The sequence below is a fragment of the Oncorhynchus kisutch genome, linkage group LG16 (assembly GCF_002021735.2).
Source record: "Oncorhynchus kisutch isolate 150728-3 linkage group LG16, Okis_V2, whole genome shotgun sequence".
Classification (NCBI taxonomy): domain Eukaryota; kingdom Metazoa; phylum Chordata; class Actinopteri; order Salmoniformes; family Salmonidae; genus Oncorhynchus; species Oncorhynchus kisutch.
Genome location: NC_034189.2, coordinates 44,311,964 through 44,333,957, shown reverse-complemented (window position 1 = coordinate 44,333,957; position 21,994 = coordinate 44,311,964). Strand labels below are relative to the sequence as shown.

Below are 21,994 nucleotides of genomic sequence, written 5' to 3'. Positions count from 1 at the left end.
GCTACGGTCACAAGACGCAGGCCTCCTAATTGTCCCTAGAATTTCTAAGCAAACAGCTGGAGGCAGGGCTTTCTCCTATAGAGCTCCATTTTTATGGAACGGTCTGCCCACCCATGTCAGAGACGCAAACTCGGTCTCAACCTTTAAGTCTTTACTGAAGACTCATCTCTTCAGTGGGTCATATGATTGAGTGTAGTCTGGCCCAGGAGTGGGAAGGTGAACGGAAAGGCTCTGGAGAAATGAACCGCCCTTGCTGTCTCTGCCTGGCCGGTTCCCCTCTTTCCACTGGGATTCTCTGCCTCTAACCCTATTACAGGGGCTGAGTCACTGGCTTACTGGGGCCCTCTCATGCCGTCCCTGGAAGGGGTGCGTCACCTGAGTGGGTTGATTCACTGATGTGGTCATCCTGTCTGGGTTGGCGCCCCCCCTTGGGTTGTGCCATGGCGGAGATCTTTGTGGGCTATACTCGGCCCTGTCTCAGGATGGTAAGTTGGTGGTTGAAGATATCCCTCTAGTGGTGTGGGGGCTGTGCTTTGGCAAAGTGGGTGGGGTTATATCCTTCCTGTTTGGCCCTGTCCGGGGGTGTCCTCGGATGGGTCCACAGTGTCTCCTGACCCCTCCTGTCTCAGCCTCCAGTATTTATGCTGCAGTAGTTTATGTGTCAGGGGGCTGGGGTCAGTTTGTTATATCTGGAGTACTTCTCCTGTCCTATTCGGTGTCCTATGTGAATCTAAGTGTGCGTTCTCTAATTCTCTCCTTCTCTCTCTCGGAGGACCTGAGCCCTAGGACCATGCTCCAGGATTACCTGACATGATGACTCCTTGCTGTCCCCAGTCCACCTGGCCGTGCTGCTGCTCCAGTTTCAACTGTTCTGCCTTCTTATTATTCGAACATGCTGGTCATTTAAGAACATTTGAACATCTTGGCCATGTTCTGTTATAATCTCCACCCGGCACAGCCAGAAGAGGACTGGCCACCCCACATAGCCTGGTTCCTCTCTAGGTTTCTTCCTAGGTTTTGGCCTTTCTAGGGAGTTTTTCCTAGCCACCGTGCTTCTACACCTGCATTGCTTGCTGTTTGGGGTTTTAGGCTGGGTTTCTGTACAGCACTTTGAGATATCAGCTGATGTATGAAGGGCTATATAAATGAATTTGATTTGATTTGATGTAAATGTAGCTCATTTGACCAATATCCCTTGTTTATTGATGGTGCTGGCTGAGTGGGTGGATGCCCTAATCGGTCAAGCACCCAATGCAAATGATTGACCAGTGAATATATCAAACGTCCAATAAGTTAAAATCTTCCCAGTCACTTGTCCGGCGCCAGATTTTCCTAACGGAAACCCTGATATACAGTGCCTTCGGAAAGTATTCAGACACCTTGACTTTTTCCACATTTTGTTAGGTTACAGCCTTATTCTAAAAACAAATGAATGCTAATTTATTCAAAATAAAAAACAGAAATATCACATTTACATAAGTATTCAGACCCTTTACTAAGTACTTTGTTGAAGCACCTTTGGCAGTGATAACAGCCTCAAGTCTTCTTAAGTATGATGCTACAAGCTTGGCACACCAGTATTTGGGGAGTTTCTCCCATTCTTCTCTGCAGATCCTCTCAAGCTCTGTCAGGTTGGATGGGGAGCTTTGCTGCCCAGCTATTTCCAGGTCTCTAAAGAGATGTTAGATTGGGTTCAATTCCGGGCTCTGGCTGGGCCACTCAAGGAGATTCAGAGACTTGTCCTGAAGCCCCTCCTGTGTTGTCTTGGTTGTGTGCTTAGGGTCATTGTCCTATTGGAAGGTGAAACTTCGTCCCAGTCTGAGGTCCTGAGCATTAAGGCTCTATCTGTACTTTGCTCTGTTCATCTTTGCCTCGATCCTGACTAGTCTCCCAGTCCCTGCTGCTGAAAAACATCAACCCAGCATGATGCTGCCACCACCACCATGCTTCACCGTAGGGATGGTGACAGGTTTCCTCCATGTGTGAAGCTTGTCATTCAGGCCAGAGAGTTCAATCTTGGTTTCATCAGACCAGAGAATCGTGTTTCTCATGGTATGAGAGTCTTTAGGTGCCTTTTGGCAAACTCCAAGTGAGCTGTCATGAGCCTTTTACTGAGGAGTGGCTACAATCTGGCCACTTTACCATAAAGGCCTAATTAGTGGAGTGCTCCAGAGATGGTTGTCCTTCTGGAAGGTTATATTATCTCCACAGAGGAATTCTAAAGCTCTGTCAGAGTGACCATCGGGTTCTTGGTCACTACCCTGACCAGGAACCTTCTCCCCCGAGATTGCTCAGTTTGGCGGCCAGCTCTAGGAAGAGTCTTGGTGGTTCCTAACCTCTTCCACTTATGAATGATGGAGGCCACTGTGTTCTTGGGGACCTTTAATGCTGCAGAAATGTTTTGGTACCCTTCCCCCGATCATTGCCTAGACAAAATTCTGTCTTAGAGTTCTACGGGCAATTCCTTCGACCTCATGGCTTGGTTTTTGCTCTGACATGCACTGTCAACTGAGGGACCTTATATAGACAGGTGTGTGCCTTTTCAAATAATATCCAATCAATTGAATTTACCACAGGTGCACTCCAATCAAGTTGTAGCAACATCTCAAGGAGGATCAATGGAAAGAGGATTCACCTGAGCTCAATTTCGAGTCTCATAGAAAAGGGTTTGAATACTTATGTAAAGGTATCTGTTATTTATTTTTAATACATTTGCAAAAATTTCTAAAAACCTGTTTTTGCTTTGTCATTATGGGGTATTGTGTGTAGATTTTGTTTAATCCATTTTAGAAAAAGGCTGAAATGTAACAACATTTGGAAAAAGTCAAGGAGTCTGAATACTTTCCAAAGGTACTGTATAGTGTGTATATATAGTATAGGCTACAATAGGATGCTAAATAAACTTTCCAGTGACACTGACTCCTCCAATGATGAAGATTAAGCATTGGCCACTCATCTGTGATGGCCCATGTGCTCTTACCAATATCTCAGTTAAGCTACTTACAGGGCTGTTTGCTCAGAATTGCTTGTTGAAAATGTTTTTTTTTGTTAGCTTCAGATTAGTCTTCTCTTTTCAGCAGTAGGCATTTGATTTGGAAATGGTTGGCTTGCGTTTTTCTCGTGTTTATATTTTGAAGTTTGCAAAAGGCAAACTGACAGCTGCAACCAATCAAAAAAAGATCTTCCATAGATAGCGGTTCCCATTCAAGTCAGGTCTGGCAGTCATTGCTTGTGTACTCATGAGTTTAACAGTCAAGTGCCAGGATTAGAGGTTCCAAAATCCTACAAAGAACTATATCTATGGCCACAACGCAACAAGCTGTTCTTTATTTGGTGTGCAGCCCAAAATTCAGCCTTCCCAGCTGTAAGTGCTTGTGATAAAATGTAAATCCCCAGCTATTTTTTAGATGCTGTTGATCCTCTGTAGCTATGTTATGCTCTCTAATATTTTGATTTATTTTATGTACAGTTGAAGTCGGAAGTTTACATACACTTAGGTTGCAGTCATTAAAATTCGTTTTTCAACCACTCCACAAATGTCTTGTTAACAATCTGTAGTTTTGGCAAGTCGGTTAGGACATCTACTTTGTGCATGACAGAAGTAAATATTCCAACCAATTGTTTACAGACATATTATTTCACTTATAATTCACTATCATAATTCCAGTGGGTCAGAAGTTTACATACACTAAGTTGACTGTGCCTTTAAACAGCTTGAAAAATTCCAGAAAATGATGTCATGGCTTTAGAAGCTTCTGATAGGCTAATTGACATAATTTGAGTCAATTGGAGGTGTACCTGTGGATATATTTCAAGGCCTACCTTCAAACTCAGTGCCTCTTTGCTTGACATCATGAGAAAATCAAAATAAATCAGCCTAGACCTCAGAAAAATAAATGTTGACCTCCACAAGTCTGATTCATCCTTGGGAGCAATTTCCAAATGCCTGAAGGTACCACGTTCATCTGTACCAACAATAGTACGCAAGTACAAACACCATGGGACCACGCAGCCGTCATACTGCTCAGGAAGGAGACACGTTCTGTCTCCTAGAGATGAATGTACTTTGGTGCGAAATGTGCAAATCAGTTCCAGAACAACAGCAAAGGGCCTTGTGAAGATGCTGGAGGAAACAGGTACAAAAGTCCTATATTGACGTAACCTGAAAGGCTGCTCAGCAAGGAAGAAGCCACTGCTCCAAAACCACCATAAAAATGCAAGACTACAGTTTGCAACTGCACATGGGGACAAAGATCATACTTTTTGGAGAAATGTCCTCTTGTCTGATGAAACAAAAATTTAACTGTTTGGCCATAATGACCATCGTTATGTTTGGAGGAAACAGGGGATGCTTACAAGCCGAAGAACACCATCCCAACCGTGAAGCATGGGAGTGGCAGCATCATGTTGTGTGGGTGCTTGGCTGCAGGAGGGACTAGTGCACATCACAAAATAGATGGCATCATGAGGCAAGAAATGATGTGGATATATTGAAGCAACATCTCAAGACATCAGTCAGGAAGTTAAAGCTTGGTCACAAATGGGTTTCTAAATGGACAATGACCCCAAACATACTTCCAAAGTTGTGGCAAAATGGCTTGAGGACAACAAAGTCAAGGTAGTGGAGTGGCCATCACAAAGCCCGGACCTCAATCCTATAGATAATTTGTGGGCAGAACTGAAAAAGTGTGTGCGAGCAAGGAGGCCTACAAACCTGACTCAGTTACACCAGCTCTGTCAGGGGGAATGGGCCAAAATTCATTCAACTTATTGTGGGAAGCTTGTGGAAGGCTACCCGAAACGTTTGACCCAAGTTAAACTATTTAAAGGCAATGCTACCAAATACTAATTGAGTGTATGTCAACTTCTGACCCACTGGGAATGTGATGAAAGAAATAACAGCTGAAATAAATAATTCTCTCTTCTATTATTCTGACATTTCACATTCTAAAATAAAGTGGTGATCCTAACTGACCTAAAACAGGGAAGTTTTATTTGGATTAAATGTCAGGAATTGTGAAAAACTGAGTTTAAATATATTTTGCTATGGTGTATGTAAACTTCCCACTTCAACTGTATGTCAGTTCAGACAGGATAAATATAATTTTGTCTAAAAAGTATTTTTTATAGCGGCTATGCTTATAAGGGTCAGACTCCCAGTTCCTCAAAAGCACCTCTGCCGAAAATGCGGAGTGGGCAATCCCATGATTGAATGGGGTATGAATAAAATACAATTCAGGCCTATCTGAATTTCTAAACAGCCTGGCAGTGTGAATTCGGCTGTCAGACTGATTAATTTACAAGGTGAATCCTGCTCTGCTCACCTACCTTGGCTCTCTCCTTCTCTCAAAGCCTCTTTTAAACTGGTACAGGGAAAGGATTGTTTTGCATTTTGGCGATTTTTAGGTTGGAACTTTTAGCCCTTGTACATTTCAGGACATCATTTTTACCTCATTCTTTCAGAGGAATTGTTCCTGTTCCTCTGTTAGCAGATAGATGATGGCCATCTATGACTCATAGCAGTCCTTGCATAATTAAAGACCACAATTAGACCTGGTCCAATACAGAACTCTGCATTGCATCAGAGACCATTCAGATGATGAAAGTGTTCTTGGTAGAGCAATTCATTGAGGGTTCTAGGTAGAACCATATACAGAGGGTTCTATGAAGACACCACACCAAAAGGGGTTCCCCAGTGGAAGCAAGCTGAAAAACCCTATACGGTTCTACGTACAACCTTTTTTTCTAGGAGTGTACCAGCCATAATTGATAAATAACAGTAGACTGGTGTCGATAGTAACAAGGTTATCATTGCACTGTGAACCTGCTGAACAGGTGTGATTGGTGATTAGTGGGAGAAAAGGGACCTGGCTATTAGCAAAAGTATTCAGACACCTTGGATTTCTTCAAATTGTATTGTGTTACAAAGTGGGATTAAAATTGATTTAATTTTAAATTTTCTTCAACAATACACACAAAATACTCTGTAATATGAAAGTGGAAGAAATGTTATGTATATATATATTTTTAGATGAACAAAAAATCGAATAAAACGTTTACAGTGAAATTCTTACAGAAAAGCTATACAGAAACCCAGCCTGTTGGAATCGTGCTTGGCCATGCAGTCATGGGTGAACAGGGAGTACAGAAGGGGACTGAGAATCACCTGTGTTGAAAATCAGCGTGGCAGATGTGTTGTTACCTACCCTTGCCACCTGGGGGCGGCCCGCCAGGAAGTCCAGGATCCAGTTGCAGAGGGAGGTATTCAGTCCCAGGGTCCTTAGCTTAGTTATGAGCTTATAGGGTTCTATGATGTTAAACACTGAGCTGTAGTCAAATAATAGCATTCTCACATAGGTGTTCCTTTTTCCAGGTGGGAAAGGGCAGTGTGGAGTGCAATAGTGATTGCATCATCCAATTATCTGTTGCGGCGGTTTCCAATTTGGAATGTGTCTAGGATTTCTGGGATAATGGTGTTGATGTGAGCCATGACCAGCCTTTCAAAAAACATCATGGCTACAGACGTGAGTGCTACTGGTCGGTAGTCATTTCAGCAGGTTACCTTGGTGTTCTTGGGCACAGGGACTATGGTGGTCTGCTTGAAACAAACTCGGTCAGGGACAGGTTGAAAATGTCAGTGAAGACACTTGCCAGTTGGTCAGCGCATGCTCAGAGTACACATCCTGGTAATCCACCTGGCCCCGCGGCCTTGTGAATGTTGACCTGTTTAATTAAAGTTTTACTCACATCGGCTACGGAGAGTGTGATCACACAGTCGCCGGGAACAGCTGGTGCTTTCATGCATGCTTCTGTGTTTCTTGCATCGAAGCGCACATAGAAGTCATTTAGCTCGTCTAGTAGGCTTGTGTCACTGGGCAGCTCGCGGCTGTGCTTCCCTTTGTAGTCTGACAAGCGTCGGAGCCGGTGTAGTAGGATTCAATCTTAGTCCTGTATGGACGCTTTACCTGTTTGATGGTTTGTCGGGGGGCATAGCGGGATTTCTTATAAGTGTCCGGGTTAGAGTCCCGCTCCTTGAAAGCAGCAGCTCTACCCTTCCGCACAGTGGAAACAAAATATTAAATATTATCGACGCATAAGTATTCAGCCCCTTTGTTTAGGCAAGAGTTCAGGAGTCAAATTTGGCTTAATAAATCACATAATAAGTTACATGGACTCACTCTGTGTGAAATAATAAGGGTTGACATGATTTTGAAAAGACGAACCCTTCCTCTGTCCCACATACTGTACATACATAATCTGTAAGTTCCCTCAGTCAAGTATTGCATTTCAATCACAGATTCAACTACAAAGACTGAGCTGCAAGACAGGAATGAAACTGCTCAGGGATGTTACCATGAGGACATTGGTGATTTTAAAACCGATACAGAGTTCAATGGCTGTGATGGGAGAAAACTGAGGATGGATCAACATTGTAGTGACTCCACAATAATGACTTAAATGACAGCGTTAAAAGAAGAACACAAATATAAAAAGTTAAAATATATTCCAAAACATGCATCTTGTATGCAACAAGCCATTAAAGTAATTGTCACGCCCTGACCTTAGTTATCTTTGTTTTCTTTATTATTTTGGTCAGGTCAGGGTGTGATGAGGGTGATATATGTTTTGGTATGTTTATGGGGTTTTCCAGTCTAGGTGTTTTTATGTATAAGGTTGCCTAGATTGGTTCTCAATCAGAGGCAGCTGTTTATCGTTGTCTCTGAATGGGGACCATATTTAGGTAGCCATACGCCTTGGATAGTTTGTGAGTTATTGTCTATGTGTAGTTGCCTGTGTCTGCACTCGTTGTGCATAGCGGCACATTCGTTTTTTTTGTGACAGAATATGCCAAAGAGGAGTGGACATCTTGGACCCGGGAGAAAGAGGAGTGGAGGACATCCTGGACCTGGGAGGAGGTAATGGCGGGGGACAAGACCCTGCCATGAAAGCTGGTGGAGAAAGCACAGGGGGAAGGGCGACGATTTGAGGGTACACGGCTAGCACGGAAACCCGAGAGGCAGCCCCAAGATTTTTGGGGGGGGAGGCACACGAGGAGATTGGCTGAGTCAGGTATGAGACCTGAGCCAACTCCTCGTGCTTACCGTGGGGAGCGTGTAATTGGTCAGGCACCGTGTTATGCAGAGATGCGCACGGCGTCTCCAGTGCACTATTCTAGCCCGGTGCTCTGAATCAGCTCAGTGTATTGAATCAGCACTATGTTCTGGATCTCCAATGCGTCTCCATGGTCCAGTGTATCCTGTGCCTCCTCCACGCACTCGCCCTGAGGTGCGTGTCACCAGCCCAGTACCAACACCACGCAGCAGGCTTCCTGTGCGCCTCCAGGGTACAGTACCCCCTGTTCCTCCTCCCCACACTCGCACTGAGGTGCGTGTCACCAGCCTAGTACCACCAGTGCCAACACCACGCAGCAGGCTTCCTGTGCGCCTCCAGGGTACAGTACGCCCTGTTCCTCCTCCCCACACTCGCACTGAGGTGCGTGTCACCAGCCCAGTACCACCAGTGCCAACACCACGCAGCAGGCTTCCTGTGCGCCTCCAGGGTACAGTATGCCCTGTTCCTCCTCCCCACACTCGCACTGAAGTGCGTGTCCCCAGCCCAGTACCACCAGTGCCGGCACCACGCACCAGGCCTACAGTGCGCCTCAGCAGTCCACAGCGTCCAGCAACGGTACCCAGTCCGGAACCTCCGGCGACGGTTCACAGTCCGGAACCTCCGGCGACGGTTCACAGTCCGGGGTCTCCGGCGACAGCCCACAGTCCGGGGTCTCCGGCGACGGTTCACAGTCCGGAATACACAAATGAAAACACTTTTAGGCTTAAATACAAAGCCTTAAGTTTGTGGCCAACACATCACAGAGTAACTCCATCATAATTTTCAAGCATGTTGGTGGAAGCATCATGGTATGACAATCTGGACCCTCTATTTCTGAAACTATCTGCCACCATTGTCGCAACCCCTATTACCAGCCTGTTCAACCTCTCTTTCATATCGTCTGAGATCCCCAAGGATTGGAAAGCTGCCACAGTCATCCCCCTCTTCAAAGGGGGAGACACCCTGGACCCAAACTGTTACAGACCTATATCCATCCTGCCCTGCCTATCTAAGGTCTTCGAAAGCCAAGTCAACAAACAGGTCACTGACCATCTCGAATCCCACCGTACCTTCTCCGCTGTGCAATCTGGTTTCCGAGCCGGTCATGGGTGCACCTCAGCCACACTCAAGGTACTAAACGATATCATAACCGCCATCGATAAAAGACAGTACTGTGCAGCCGTCTTCATCGACCTTGCCAAGGCTTTCGACTCTGTCAATCACCATATTCTTATCGGCAGACTCAGTAGCCTCGGTTTTTCGGATGACTGCCTTGCCTGGTTCACCAATTACTTTGCAGACAGAGTTCAGTGTGTCAAATCGGAGGGCATGCTGTCCGGTCCTCTGGCAGTCTCTATGGGGGTGCCACAGGGTTCAATTCTCGGGCCGACTCTTTTCTCTGTGTATATCAATGATGTTGCTCTTGCTGCGGGCGATTCCCTGATCCACCTCTACGCAGACGACACCATTCTATATACTTTCGGCCCGTCTTTGGACACTGTGCTATCTAACCTCCAAACAAGCTTCAATGCCATACAACACTCCTTCCGTGGCCTCCAACTGCTCTTAAACGCTAGTAAAACCAAATGCATGCTTTTCAACCGGTCGCTGCCTGCACCCGCATGCCCGACTAGCATCACCACCCTGGATGGTTCCGACCTAGAATATGTGGACGTCTATAAGTACCTAGGTGTCTGGCTAGACTGCAAACTCTCCTTCCAGACTCATATCAAACATCTCCAATCGAAAATCAAATCAAGAGTCGGCTTTCTATTCCGCAATAAAGCCTCCTTCACTCACGCCGCCAAGCTTACCCTAGTAAAACTGACTATCCTACCGATCCTCGACTTCGGCGATGTCATCTACAAAATGGCTTCCAACACTCTACTCAGCAAACTGGATGCAGTCTATCACAGTGCCATCCGTTTTGTCACTAAAGCACCTTATACCACTCACCACTGCGACTTGTATGCTCTAGTCGGCTGGCCCTCGCTACATATTCGTCGCCAGACCCACTGGCTCCAGGTCATCTACAAGTCCATGCTAGGTAAAGCTCCGCCTTATCTCAGCTCACTGGTCACGATGGCAACACCCATCCGTAGCACGCGCTCCAGCAGGTGTATCTCACTGATCATCCCTAAAGCCAACACCTCATTTGGCCGCCTTTCGTTCCAGTACTCTGCTGCCTGTGACTGGAACGAATTGCAAAAATCGCTGAAGTTGGAGACTTTTATCTCCCTCACCAACTTCAAACATCAGCTATCTGAGCAGCTAACCGATCGCTGCAACTGTACAACTGTACATAGTCTATAAATAGCCCACCCTTTTCACCTACCTCATCCCCATACTGTTTTTATTTATTTACTTTTCTGCTCTTCTGCACACCAATATCTGTACCCGTACATGACCATCTGATCATTTATCACTCCAGTGTTAATCTGCAAAATTGTAATTATTTGCCTACCTCCTCATGCCTTTTGCACACATTGTATATAGACCCTCCCTTTGTTTTCTACTGTGTTATTGACTTGTTAATTGTTTACTCCATGTGTAACTCTTTGTTGTATGCTCACACTGCTATGCTTTATCTTGGCCAGGTCGCAGTTGCAAATGAGAACTTGTTCTCAACTAGCCTACCTGGTTAAATAAAGGTGAAATTAAAAATTAAATGGGTATGCTTGACATTGGCAAATACTGGGGAGTTTTTCAGGATAAAAATAAATGGATAGGGCTAAGCATCTTTCAGCAGGATAATAACCTACAACACAAGGCCAAATCAACACTGGAGTTGCTTACCAAGAAGACAATGAATGTTCCCAAGTTGCCAAGTTACAGTTTTGACTTAAATCTGCTTGAAATAGCATGGCAAGACTTATAAAAATAGCTTTCTAGCCATGATCCTCAACATCTTGACAGAGCTTGAAGAATTTTGAAAAGAATAATAGGCAAGTATTGCACAATCCAGGTGTGTAAAGCTCTTAGAGACTTACCAAGTAAGACTCACAGCTGTAATCGCTGCCAAAGGTGTTTCTAACGTGTATGGACTCAGGGAGCTGAGTACTCATGCAATGACTATATTTTATTTTTATTACTCTATTAAAAAAAAAATCGAATTTGGATTCCACTTTGACATTAGAGGATTTTGTGTAGATTGTTGACCAAAATTTAATCCATTTGATCCCACATTGTAACACAAAATGTGAAGAAATCTAGGTGTCTGAAATCCAAAGGGCAAGTGTACATTCTCCAAAAGGAGAGACTGTATGGAAATCAGAATGAGTGCAGTAAGTACCTAAACTGCACAGCTGCATATCCACTTTAAACCATCCATCTTCAGCAAAATCACAGCTTGAGGGAGATTATAAAAATAAAAAAAATGTAATGCTTTCTATTCTGCCTTAGTGACGATTGGAACCATATCTCTAGAATTCCATCTCTCTTACTTCATCCAAATTATTATTTAATTATAAAGTCACCATTTCACTTCAGGACTGGGGGATCTGAGTTCCATTTAATATGCAATGCAAATATTACTACTGTCTGGTATCATAGCAACGGGGGATGGTGTTTGTGCATGCACTGGCTGCTGTGCAGTGTTATCTATGTGTGTTTGCAGAGAGAGTGCCATGCTCCCTGCGTGTACTTTTACTGCAGTGGGCTAAATCAGGGTCACACAGAGTGTTTCTTGGTAGTCTTAAACAAATCTACTTTGAAACAAAAGTATACACCTCACACACATGGTTATGGGCTTCAAATCAAATTGTCTTGGTCACATACACGTGTTTATCAGATGTTATTGCGGGTGTAGCGAAATGCTTGTGTTTCTAGCTCCATCAGTGCAGTAGTATCTAACAAGTAATATCTAACAATTTCACAACAATAAACACAATTCACACACCTAAGTAAAGGAATGGAATTAAGAATATATAAATATTTGGACGAGCAATGTCAGAGCGGCATAGACTAAGATACAGTAGAATAGAACAACATACAGTATATACATATGAGATGAGTAAAGCAAAATGTGTAAATTATATTACAGTGAGTAATGTTCCATTATTAAAGTGGCCAGTGATTTCAAGTCTATGTATGTAGGGCAGCAGCCTTTAATGTGCGAGTGATGGCTATTTAACAGTCTGATGGCCTTAAGATAGAAGCTGTTTTTCAGTCTCTCGGTCCCAGCTTTGATGCACCTGTACTGACCTCGCCATCTGGATAATAGCGAGGTGAACAGGCAGTGGCTCGGGTGGTTGTTGTCCTTGATGGTCTTTTTGGCCTTCCTGTGACATTGGGTGCTGTAGGTGTCTTGGAGGGCAGGTAGTTTGACCCCGGTGATGCGTTGGGCAGACCGCACCACCCTCTGGAGAGCCCTGCGGTTGCGGGCGATGCAGTTGCCGTACCAGGCGGTGATACAGCCCGACAGGATGTTCTCAAATGTGCATCGGCAAATGTTTGTGAAGGTTTTAGGTGCCACGCCAAATTTCTTCAGCTGTTGCGCCATCTTCACCACACTGTCTGTCAGTGATGTGTACGCCGAGGAACTTGAAGCCTACCACCTTCTCCATTGCAGTCCTGTCGATGTGGATAGGGGGGTGCTCCATAAGCTGTTTCCTGAAGTCCACGACCAGCTCCTTTGTTTTGTTGACGTTGAGTGAGAGGTTATTTTCCTGGCACCACACTCCGAGGGCCCTCACCTCCTCCCTGTAGGCTGTCTCTAAAATCAGGCCTACTACTGTTGTGTAGTCTGCAAACTTGACAATTGGTTTGGAGGTGTGCTTGGCCAAACAGTCATGAGTGAACAGGGAGTACAGAAGGGGGCTGAGCATGCACCCTTGTGGGGCCACATTGTTCAGGATCAGCGAAGTGGAGGTGTTGTTTCCTACCTTCACCACCTGGGGGCGGCCCATCAGGAAGTCCATGACCCAGTTACACAGGGCGGGGTTCAGACCAAGGCCCTCAAGCTTAATGATGAGCTTGGAGGGTACTATGGTGTTGAATGCTGAGCTATAGTCAATGAACAGCATTCTTACATAGGTATTCCTCTTTTCCAAATGAGATAGTGCAGTGTGCAGTGCGATGGCGATTGCATCGTCTGTGGATCTATTGGGGCGGTAAGCAAATTGAAGTGAGTCTAGGGTGTCAGGTAAGGTAGAGGTGATACGATCCTTGACTCGTCTCTCAAAGCACTTCATGATGACAGAAATGAGTACTACGGGGCGATAGTCATTTAGTTCACTTACCTTTGCTTTCTTGCACCTATACCATGTCACATATAGAGTTGAAATGTATTACATTTTGAGTTTGCATCCCAATATTACACATCACAGAAGACTGAAATATAACAAAACTGTTTGACATAGAAACACCAGATGTTTGACAAGTTTTTTTGAAGTAAAGTTTACAATTTATGAAATAAAAAATATGAATAACATTTCACCCATGAAGCCACTAAAGGGCCATTTGGTCATTTGACTGCAGGGCCACAGTAGAACTCAGCGCCAATGTCACCTTTACAAATAGTAACAGGCCAATCTAAACGTTTGTTTTACCGCAAATACAATAGGATATTGTCAGACAAAATGCTTCATTTGCTAAACAATTAAGAAATTGATTGCTTAAAAGCAATTTATGTTTTCTGTGTGCGGGTAGGGGGGAATAAGGGGATATGCTTATGGTGAGGTAGACGTGGCGTCTTTCCTATACTTCCATTAATATATTGATTATGCACTTCTTCATTCATTTAGATGATCGGGACGGAGACAATTAAACCATTGACAAATGAAAATACCCAGAACCAGATGCATTCCCACTGAAATATGTGTTGATTTTTGTTATTTATTGGAATCTAGCTGGTGTGTAAAAGTAACACCTTCGAAGTAAGTGTACTACACGTGACAGCGTCTACAAATTGGTTTCCAACGAGAGAAAAACAAGCGGTGAGCACAGCAAAAGAACACTGCTGAACCTCGTCAATCATCTCTCTGCTATTCCCCACGCCGCCGTTAACAGTTCCACACGGAACAAGACGAAGGCATGTGTAATGTGATGTAGCAAGGCACGTTAGCGCGCGAAAGCACAAAAATCCAGAGGGATATGGAGTGGAGAGTGTTTGTTTTTTACAAGCTTTTTGATTTATAGAATAAAGTGCTACTGCATCAGGAAAATGACTTTTGGAAATGGTGTTATTTTATGAAATTCTTCATTTATGTTTTCCGTTTTTACTTAAAATGTACTGTTTTAATTACAGAAATAAAGACGTCGACGTCTCCAGCAGTATATAGGTTGTCCTTTTTCCCCTTTTCCATTGCTCGGTGTTAGGTTCTGTAAGGGTTCTGTAAGGGTTCTGTAGGGGTTCTGTAAGGGTTCTGTAAGGGCCACTGTATATCTGTGTGTTTGTTAGGTCACCCCGGGAACACGTTATACACTGGAAATGAGATCTTCTGACAAGGCCCCCAAAGTCCTTGAATGCAAGATGCCTCCACTTCAGACTCCCTAGAAACGGAACTATAACCACAAGGTATAAAGTCGCCCTCATAATGCATTGCCAGATTCACTGGTACCACCATTTGGACAACGACGATGTCTTTCTCCTCTCTCCGAGGGTGTTAAATCAATCATAGGAAACCTGTTGTAATTTGATATTTTAATGGGACTCTAATATATTAATGGCGGTTGCTTTATTTCATCAAACGTCTGAATAATTGAAGGAAGCTGAAGACGGGAAGATAGGCCGTTGGGATGAGAGGCATATGTCCTTTTGAACAATATTGGCACTCACTGCTTGATGTCTGGGGAGTGAGCTGGAAACTGGATTAGCATGAGCTACAGAGCATCTATCCAGTGTGCCAGCCTCCCCTACTTGTTTCTACCCAGTCACGATCAAGTTAAGAATTCCTCCACAACGAATGAAGTCATGACGAACCACTCTGAAAAGGGGAAGAGTTGTGCAAAAAAATATTTCTCTTATTGTTGAAAATATTCCAAGCATTGCTGTTGAACAATTGTACGCTCTATATCTCGCCCTCTCTTTTTTCTCCAGGGAAAGGTAGATTCTTTTGTTTCCGGCTCCCAGCCTTACACCTCCTGGGCATCAGTAAGCAGTCCCTCCCACAGGAGGACCCTGACGCCGTCATGATCGACTCACCCCGCCGCAGCGGAGAGTCGGTGGCCACCCGCGACTTCCGGTCACTGCCCACCCGGGAGAGCTGCAGCCCCTCCTACACCAATGACACGCGGGCCCTCATCGGCCCCAGCCACTGCTCCACCCCTGTGTCGGGACCCCTGGACCACTCGTCCCCCAAGGGGCCCGTCTGGGACAGGCTGGTTCCCCAGGCGGTTCCCCAGGCTCAGCCTCAGACTGTGGGCACTCTGGCCCCCTCCATCTCAGGCCTGACCCCCACCGCGTCCAGGGAGAGTGTGTGTAGTATCCGGAGGGCCTCCTCCGCTCAGGACATGGAGGGTTTTGGCTCCAACTCCAAGATGGCCTTCAGGGACCGACACGCAAGTGAAGGTATGTAAGTCAACACCACCTCCATGGTCGGAAATGCTTGTCCCCATCCATCCGCCTCACCCTGAGATGTTATGTTATATTAAATCAAATTGCCCTTGCTGTTCTTACGCAGTAGATTTGGTCCCAATCCCAACCATTGTTATCATGTGGTACAAATCAAATCTGACCTTGGATCAGTGAATGGGGGTAACTCCCCCACCTCAACTGTACCTACACTTAGTCATCAGGCAGCGCCACATCTATCCTGACTCCTGAATTACCACACCTATCCTGACTCCTGAATTACCACACCTATCCTGACTCCTGAATTACCACATCTATCCTGACTCCTGAATTACCACACCTATCCTGACTCCTGAATTACCACACCTATCCTGACTCCTGAATTACCACACCTATCCTGACTCCTGAATTACCACACCTATCCTGACTCCTGAATTACCACACCTATCCTGACTCCTGAATTACCACACCTATCCTGACTCCTGAATTACCACATCTATCCTGACTCACCACACCTATCCTGACTCCTGAATTACCACATCTATCCTGACTCCTGAATTACCACATCTATCCTGACTCCTGAATTACCACATCTATCCTGACTCCTGAATTACCACATCTATCCTGACTCCTGAATTACCACACCTATCCTGACTTCTGAATTACCACATCTATCCTGACTTCTGAATTACCACATCTATCCTGACTCCTGAATTACCACATCTATCCTGACTCCTGAATCACAGATCACCTTTCCACCCACAGTCAACATGGGGGGTACAGTACAGCCCCAGACTCTCCCTGTCTCTGTACCCAGCTAATATTTCTATCCCTCCCTACACCATTGACTCTGCATTTCTCATTCAAAGGGCCCCTGCGGCTGAGACTGTAATACGTCTACTTCACGATAATGAATGGTGCGACGGCGACAGGGCTTTTATGTGGTTCGTCTTCCATCACTAGCTAGCTACGTACAGATCTGGAATCTCCTCTCACCCCTCCACCTTCCTCCCATCCCCCTCTCTCTCCCACAACACTATCCCATCGCAGACAATGGTCGTAATATCAAAGGTAACAACCCTACGTTCCTTGAACCTAGCACGGGTATAGAATATATGGCCTGAACTGCTTGCTGCATGGGTTTTTTCAACTCAACAACAACATAAGTCTGTGGTGAATGCTAGTGCTGGATTGATACATTTGTGAACTCCTCTGAGAATGCCATAGAGGCTTGCACGGTATAGTAGTAGCATTATTCATGCTGTAGTAAGACGTGACCTGTGAGTGCCCTGCAAGATTGCAGATCCCTTCTTCGGGAAGAAATCCGGCTGACTTTTGACCTGCCGAGCGCCTGCATGAAAAAAAATCTTGCCTCTCGTTTCCATAGAACCGGAAATCTATAATAATCACTGACTCATAATAGTAAATTGTCTTCGCCTGCTGCCAATAGTTCCTTTTGCCAAAGGCATTCTGACCTGTGTCAGACAGTCGAAGGGAATAGAGGGATGGTTTGTCTGTTTGCTTGAATTAACGTCCTCCGTTTTGTCTCTGCTTTACCAAAAAAAGTATTCCGATCCATGATGACATCACTAGTTATGGAATACTACTTTTATAGATCAAAAAACATAATGATACTGTAAGTAACTCTACCACAGGAGATTGGTGGCACCTTAATTGAGGAGGACGGGCTCGTTGTAATGGCTGGAGTGGAATTAGTGAAACCATGTGTTTGATACCATTCCATTTCCGCCGTTCCGTCCTCCCTTCATAATCCTCCACTGAATTCTACGTCACTGGAATGTTATCAAATGTCTGAGAGCCTTTTAACCTCCAGAAATGAATTAAATGACTGTACTTTCCTCTGAAATCAATCTCTTTACTAGCCTCAAAGTGCATTCTGGATCAATACCTACCAGAGGAGGCTGTTGGGAGGAGTTGTAGAAGCACGGGCTCATTGTAATGGCTGGAATGGAATTAATGAAATGGAGTCAGACATGTGGTTTCCATATCTTTGATGCGTTTGATACTGTTCCAATATTCCATTTACAATGAGCCCGTCCTCCTATAGCTCCTCCCACCAGCCTCCACTGATACCTACTCCATTGAATATGGAAAGATTTGGAGGAGCATCTGATAATGTTATCAGCCATCATTTGTTTTCTTAACTTTAGACCTTATGTCTCCGATTTCCGGGAAATTTTTAATTACCGTAACATAGTGGCCAGATTTCTTTACCTCTACTAAAAAGAAATCACTCTGATGTTGCTCAAATAAATGTAACATGACACTCAGGAAGTGCCTGCAGAATTACCCTGACCTTTGACCCCTCCCTTCTCTCTGAGGTCACTTCCTCTTTACGCTGCTCTCTACCTCCCTCCCTCTCTCTCTCCTGATTCGCTAGTGTCTCGGTCCTGGATGGCTGGGGGTATGGCTTGAGCTTTTCCTATATGTCTGTAATGCACACATACTGTAACGTACAATGCTGCTGTAGCATGAATTCAAGCTGCGCATGTCTTTTGTATGTGTAAGTATCACTCACTGTATTCTCAACACTCATTTGTGAAAAGGGCAGAATGAGTCATCCCTCCATCTTCTCCTTTTGGATCAACAGTTGACACGTTCCCTCTCTTTTCCATATTGCCCACAGTAGTTCTACGTGTGGCAGTGTGAGTGTTGTTCAACGTGGTGAGGTTTTATGGCAGTGTTGTACTGTATTTTCGCATAGTAACATAGTAGAATATTTGTGGATGTATGAATCATGAAAGCCATATCCATATGGTGTCATTGAGTCAAAAAATCATGACAGAGTATACATTTACTTTGTTTGTGGACATCAATATTTCACTAAAACGGTTCATTACACCAAGTTTGTCATTTCTACAGCTGTTGAATGGGAGGTAACAGGATCAAGCAGAGGGTTAGGGTGGATCTGTCTGACTGTTGTATTTCTACTGTTGTCCTGTGGTTGTTCACTTGTCTTGTGGCAGCAATTGAGTTCACTCAAGAGCAAGAAATAGTTCCATACTCACATTCCCACGCATAACAAACAGACACAGCAGCCTATTGACACACCTACCACATGAACCACACTTGAGGTCTCCTTTTATTCCATTAGCATACCGTCAAACCGTCAAGCTGTATCAGGACACACATGCTAGCCTAGTATAGCATCGCCGCTCTAGCCTAGCATCACAGCGCGAGCCATTTCCAAACCTCTCCATTAAATTCTCCTCCAGGACCCTTCAACCAGATCAAATCCAGTCTTCTGGGCTCCACGTCTGACTCCCACCTCAACAGATACAGCACCATCAACAAGATCCCCCTCATCACGCTCAACTTCTCAGAGGCCAACAACGACAAGAAGTGCCCCTCCCCTGCTTCCTCCGAGAAAACCATCATAGCCCCAAAGGTCAAGGACCGAACACACAACGTCACCGATAAGGTCACGCAGGTAAGAGGTCATGAAAGGCCCTGTGCTTTGTGCTCAGTAGAGTTGGGGCTCACTGACATAAGCCAAGATGTTGTAGCTTCACTCAATCAAGTATAATGTTGGAGTTGGAATCCATTCTATAGAATCTGTTCCATACAGAGGACATGTCTTTTCTGTGTGTTTGTTCTGTACAGACAGTTACAGATGTATCGTTGTGCTGTAGCTGGATGGACTATCACCTCATTGAATAATCACATGAATAGTCATCTGTCCCAATGTTATAGATTAGAGAGCGGTAATTATCCCCTGCCCCACACACACACACACACACACACGGAACACCACCAGGTCAGAACACAGTGTCTGTACACGCTGCTCTGTCGTTACTGTCTGACGTTACCTAATTCATTGAAAGGGGAAAGGGGGATACCTAGTCAGTTGTACAACTGAATGCCTTCAACTGAAATGTGCCTTCCACATTTAACCCAACCACTCTGAATCAGAGAGGTGCAGGGGGCTGCCTTAATCGACATCCACGGCGCCCGGGGAACAGTGGGGTAACTGCCTTGCTCAGGGGCAGAATGACAGATTGTTACCTTGTCAGCTTTCGGTTACTGGCCCAACGATATTACCACTAGGCTGAAACTCAAGGGGCTTGTTTTAATAAGTAAACCGGTGAAGGTGTATATCACCCGTAGCGGGGATCAGGACAGATTCTCTTACCAGGGCTCAGAGATACACTCTAGTTACACACAGGTTAGAGGTCATCCTCACCATCCTGTCTGCCTGTCTGTCTGTCCTCCCCGTGGAGATTGCGTGTGCGCAGTGCACCAACGCCTCCTTGTGTCGGTCCCTATGGGGGAGGTGGAGGGAAACCAGGATGCCTGTGTGCACTTCTGCCTGCGTGCTTGCCTGTCTGTGTGTGCGTGCGTCTGTGTGTCGCTATGGCAGAGCTGGTTGACCTTTAAGATCTGTCAGGGCCACTTTGTCCAGAACAGACGAGGATGTTGCTGTTCTACTGATAATGTGTATACCAGTGGCGGTTGGTACAGTTTAAGATGAGGGAGGATGATTATTTTTTTAATGAGCATGGCCTTATTTCTATTACAGCATATTGGATGACTGTCATTCATATTCCATTCACCCAGTTCAATGTAACATCGATACGTTTAGGCTACTACATGATACTGTACCCATCATGAGGTTGCTACAACCTAGCCGATGAATTCAAGTTCACAACGTAGGTGCACAGGCCGAGAGAATTTTGAGTAATCAAGGTGACAGACAGTGACACATTCAACACCGCCTTGCACACTCTTGCCTACAGCTAGCTAATCTAGGGTGTAATCATTAGTCCAGCAAATGCAAATGAGAGTTTCTGTTGGACAAATTCAGGTATGTTTATCCCCATTTTGTTTTCGTTTATGAGACATTTTTCAACAGAATCGGCGGAATGAATACACACCGGATCACACGCAAACAGTTCACGTTCGTAGCAGCCACATAAAAACATCATGATCACTTTGCTCGTTGTATATAAACTCAGCAAAAAAAGAAACGTCCTCTCACTGTCAACTGCGTTTATGTTCAGCAAACTTAACGTGTAAATATGTGTATGAACAAAACAAGATTCAACAACTGAGCCATAAACTGAACAAGTTCCACAGACATGTGACTAGCAGAAATTGAGTAATGTGTCCCTGAACAAAGGGGGGTCAAAATCAAAAGTAACAGTCAGTATCTGGTGTGGCCACCAGCTGCATTAAGTACTGCAATGCATCTCCTCATGGACTGCACTCATGGACTGCACCAGATTTGCCAGTTCTTGCTGTGAGATGTTACCCCACTCTTCCACCAAGGCACCTGTAAGTTCCCGGACATTTCTGGGGGGACCCTCTGATCCAACAGGTCTCAGACGTGCTCAATGGGATTGAGAACCGGGCTCTTCACTGGCAATGGCAGAACACTGACATTCCTGTCTTGCAGGAAATCACACACAGAACAAGCACAGTGTTGAGATTGCCTGCAATGACAACAAGCTCAGTCTGATGATGCTGTGACACACCGCCCCAGACCATGACGGACCCTCCACCTCTAAATCGATCCCGCTCCAGAGTACAGGCCTCGGTGTAACACTCATTCCTTCGACAATAAAAGCAAATCCGACCATCACCCCTGGTGAAACAAAATCGCGACTCGTCAGTGAAGATTGCTTTTTGCCAGTCCTGTCTGGTCCAGCGACGGTGGGTTTGTGCCCATAGGCGACATTGTTGCCGGTGATGTCTGGTGAGGACCTGCCTTACAACAGGCCTACAAGACCTCAGTCCAGCCTCTCTCAGCCTATTGCGTACAGTCTGAGCACTGATGGAGGGATTTTGCTTTCCTGGTGTAACTTGGGCAGTTGTTTTTGCCATCCTCTACCTGTCCCGCAGGTGTGATGTTTGGATGTACTGATCCTGTGCAGATGTTGTTACACGTGGTCTGCCACTGCGAGGACGATCAGCTGCCCGTCCTGTCTCCCTGTAGCCCTGTCTTAGGCATCTCACAGTACGGACATCGCAATTTATTGCACTGGCCACATCTGCAGTCCTCATGCCTCCTTGCTGCATGCCTAAGACACGTTCACGCAGATGAGCAGGGACCCTGGGCATATTTCTTTTGGTGTTTTTCAGAGTCAGTAGAAAGGCCTTTTTTGGTGTACTAAGTTTTCATAACTGTGACCTTAATTGCCTACCGTCTGTAAGCTGTTAGTGTCTTAACGACCATTCCACAGGTGCACGTTCATTAATTGTTGATGGTTCATTGAACAAGCATGGGAAACAGTGTTAAAACCCTTTACAATGAATATCTGTGAAGTTATTTGGATTTTTACTAATTATCTTTGAAAGACAGGGTCCTGAAAAAGGACTGTTTCTTTTTTTGCTGGGTTTATCATTTCT

The 21,994-nt window shown here is 45.1% G+C and overlaps 1 protein-coding gene across 1 annotated transcript in view; it reads left to right on the top strand.

Moving 5' to 3' along the window:
* kcnh7 (potassium channel, voltage gated eag related subfamily H, member 7) overlaps positions 1–21,994 on the top strand; it is a 110,008-nt gene that overhangs the window by 32,573 nt on the left and 55,441 nt on the right. The window contains exons 4-5 of the mRNA XM_031792507.1: positions 15,152–15,622; positions 18,862–19,076. Coding sequence (XP_031648367.1) covers positions 15,152–15,622; positions 18,862–19,076 — 686 coding nt within the window. The remainder of the gene's footprint in view (positions 1–15,151; positions 15,623–18,861; positions 19,077–21,994) is intronic.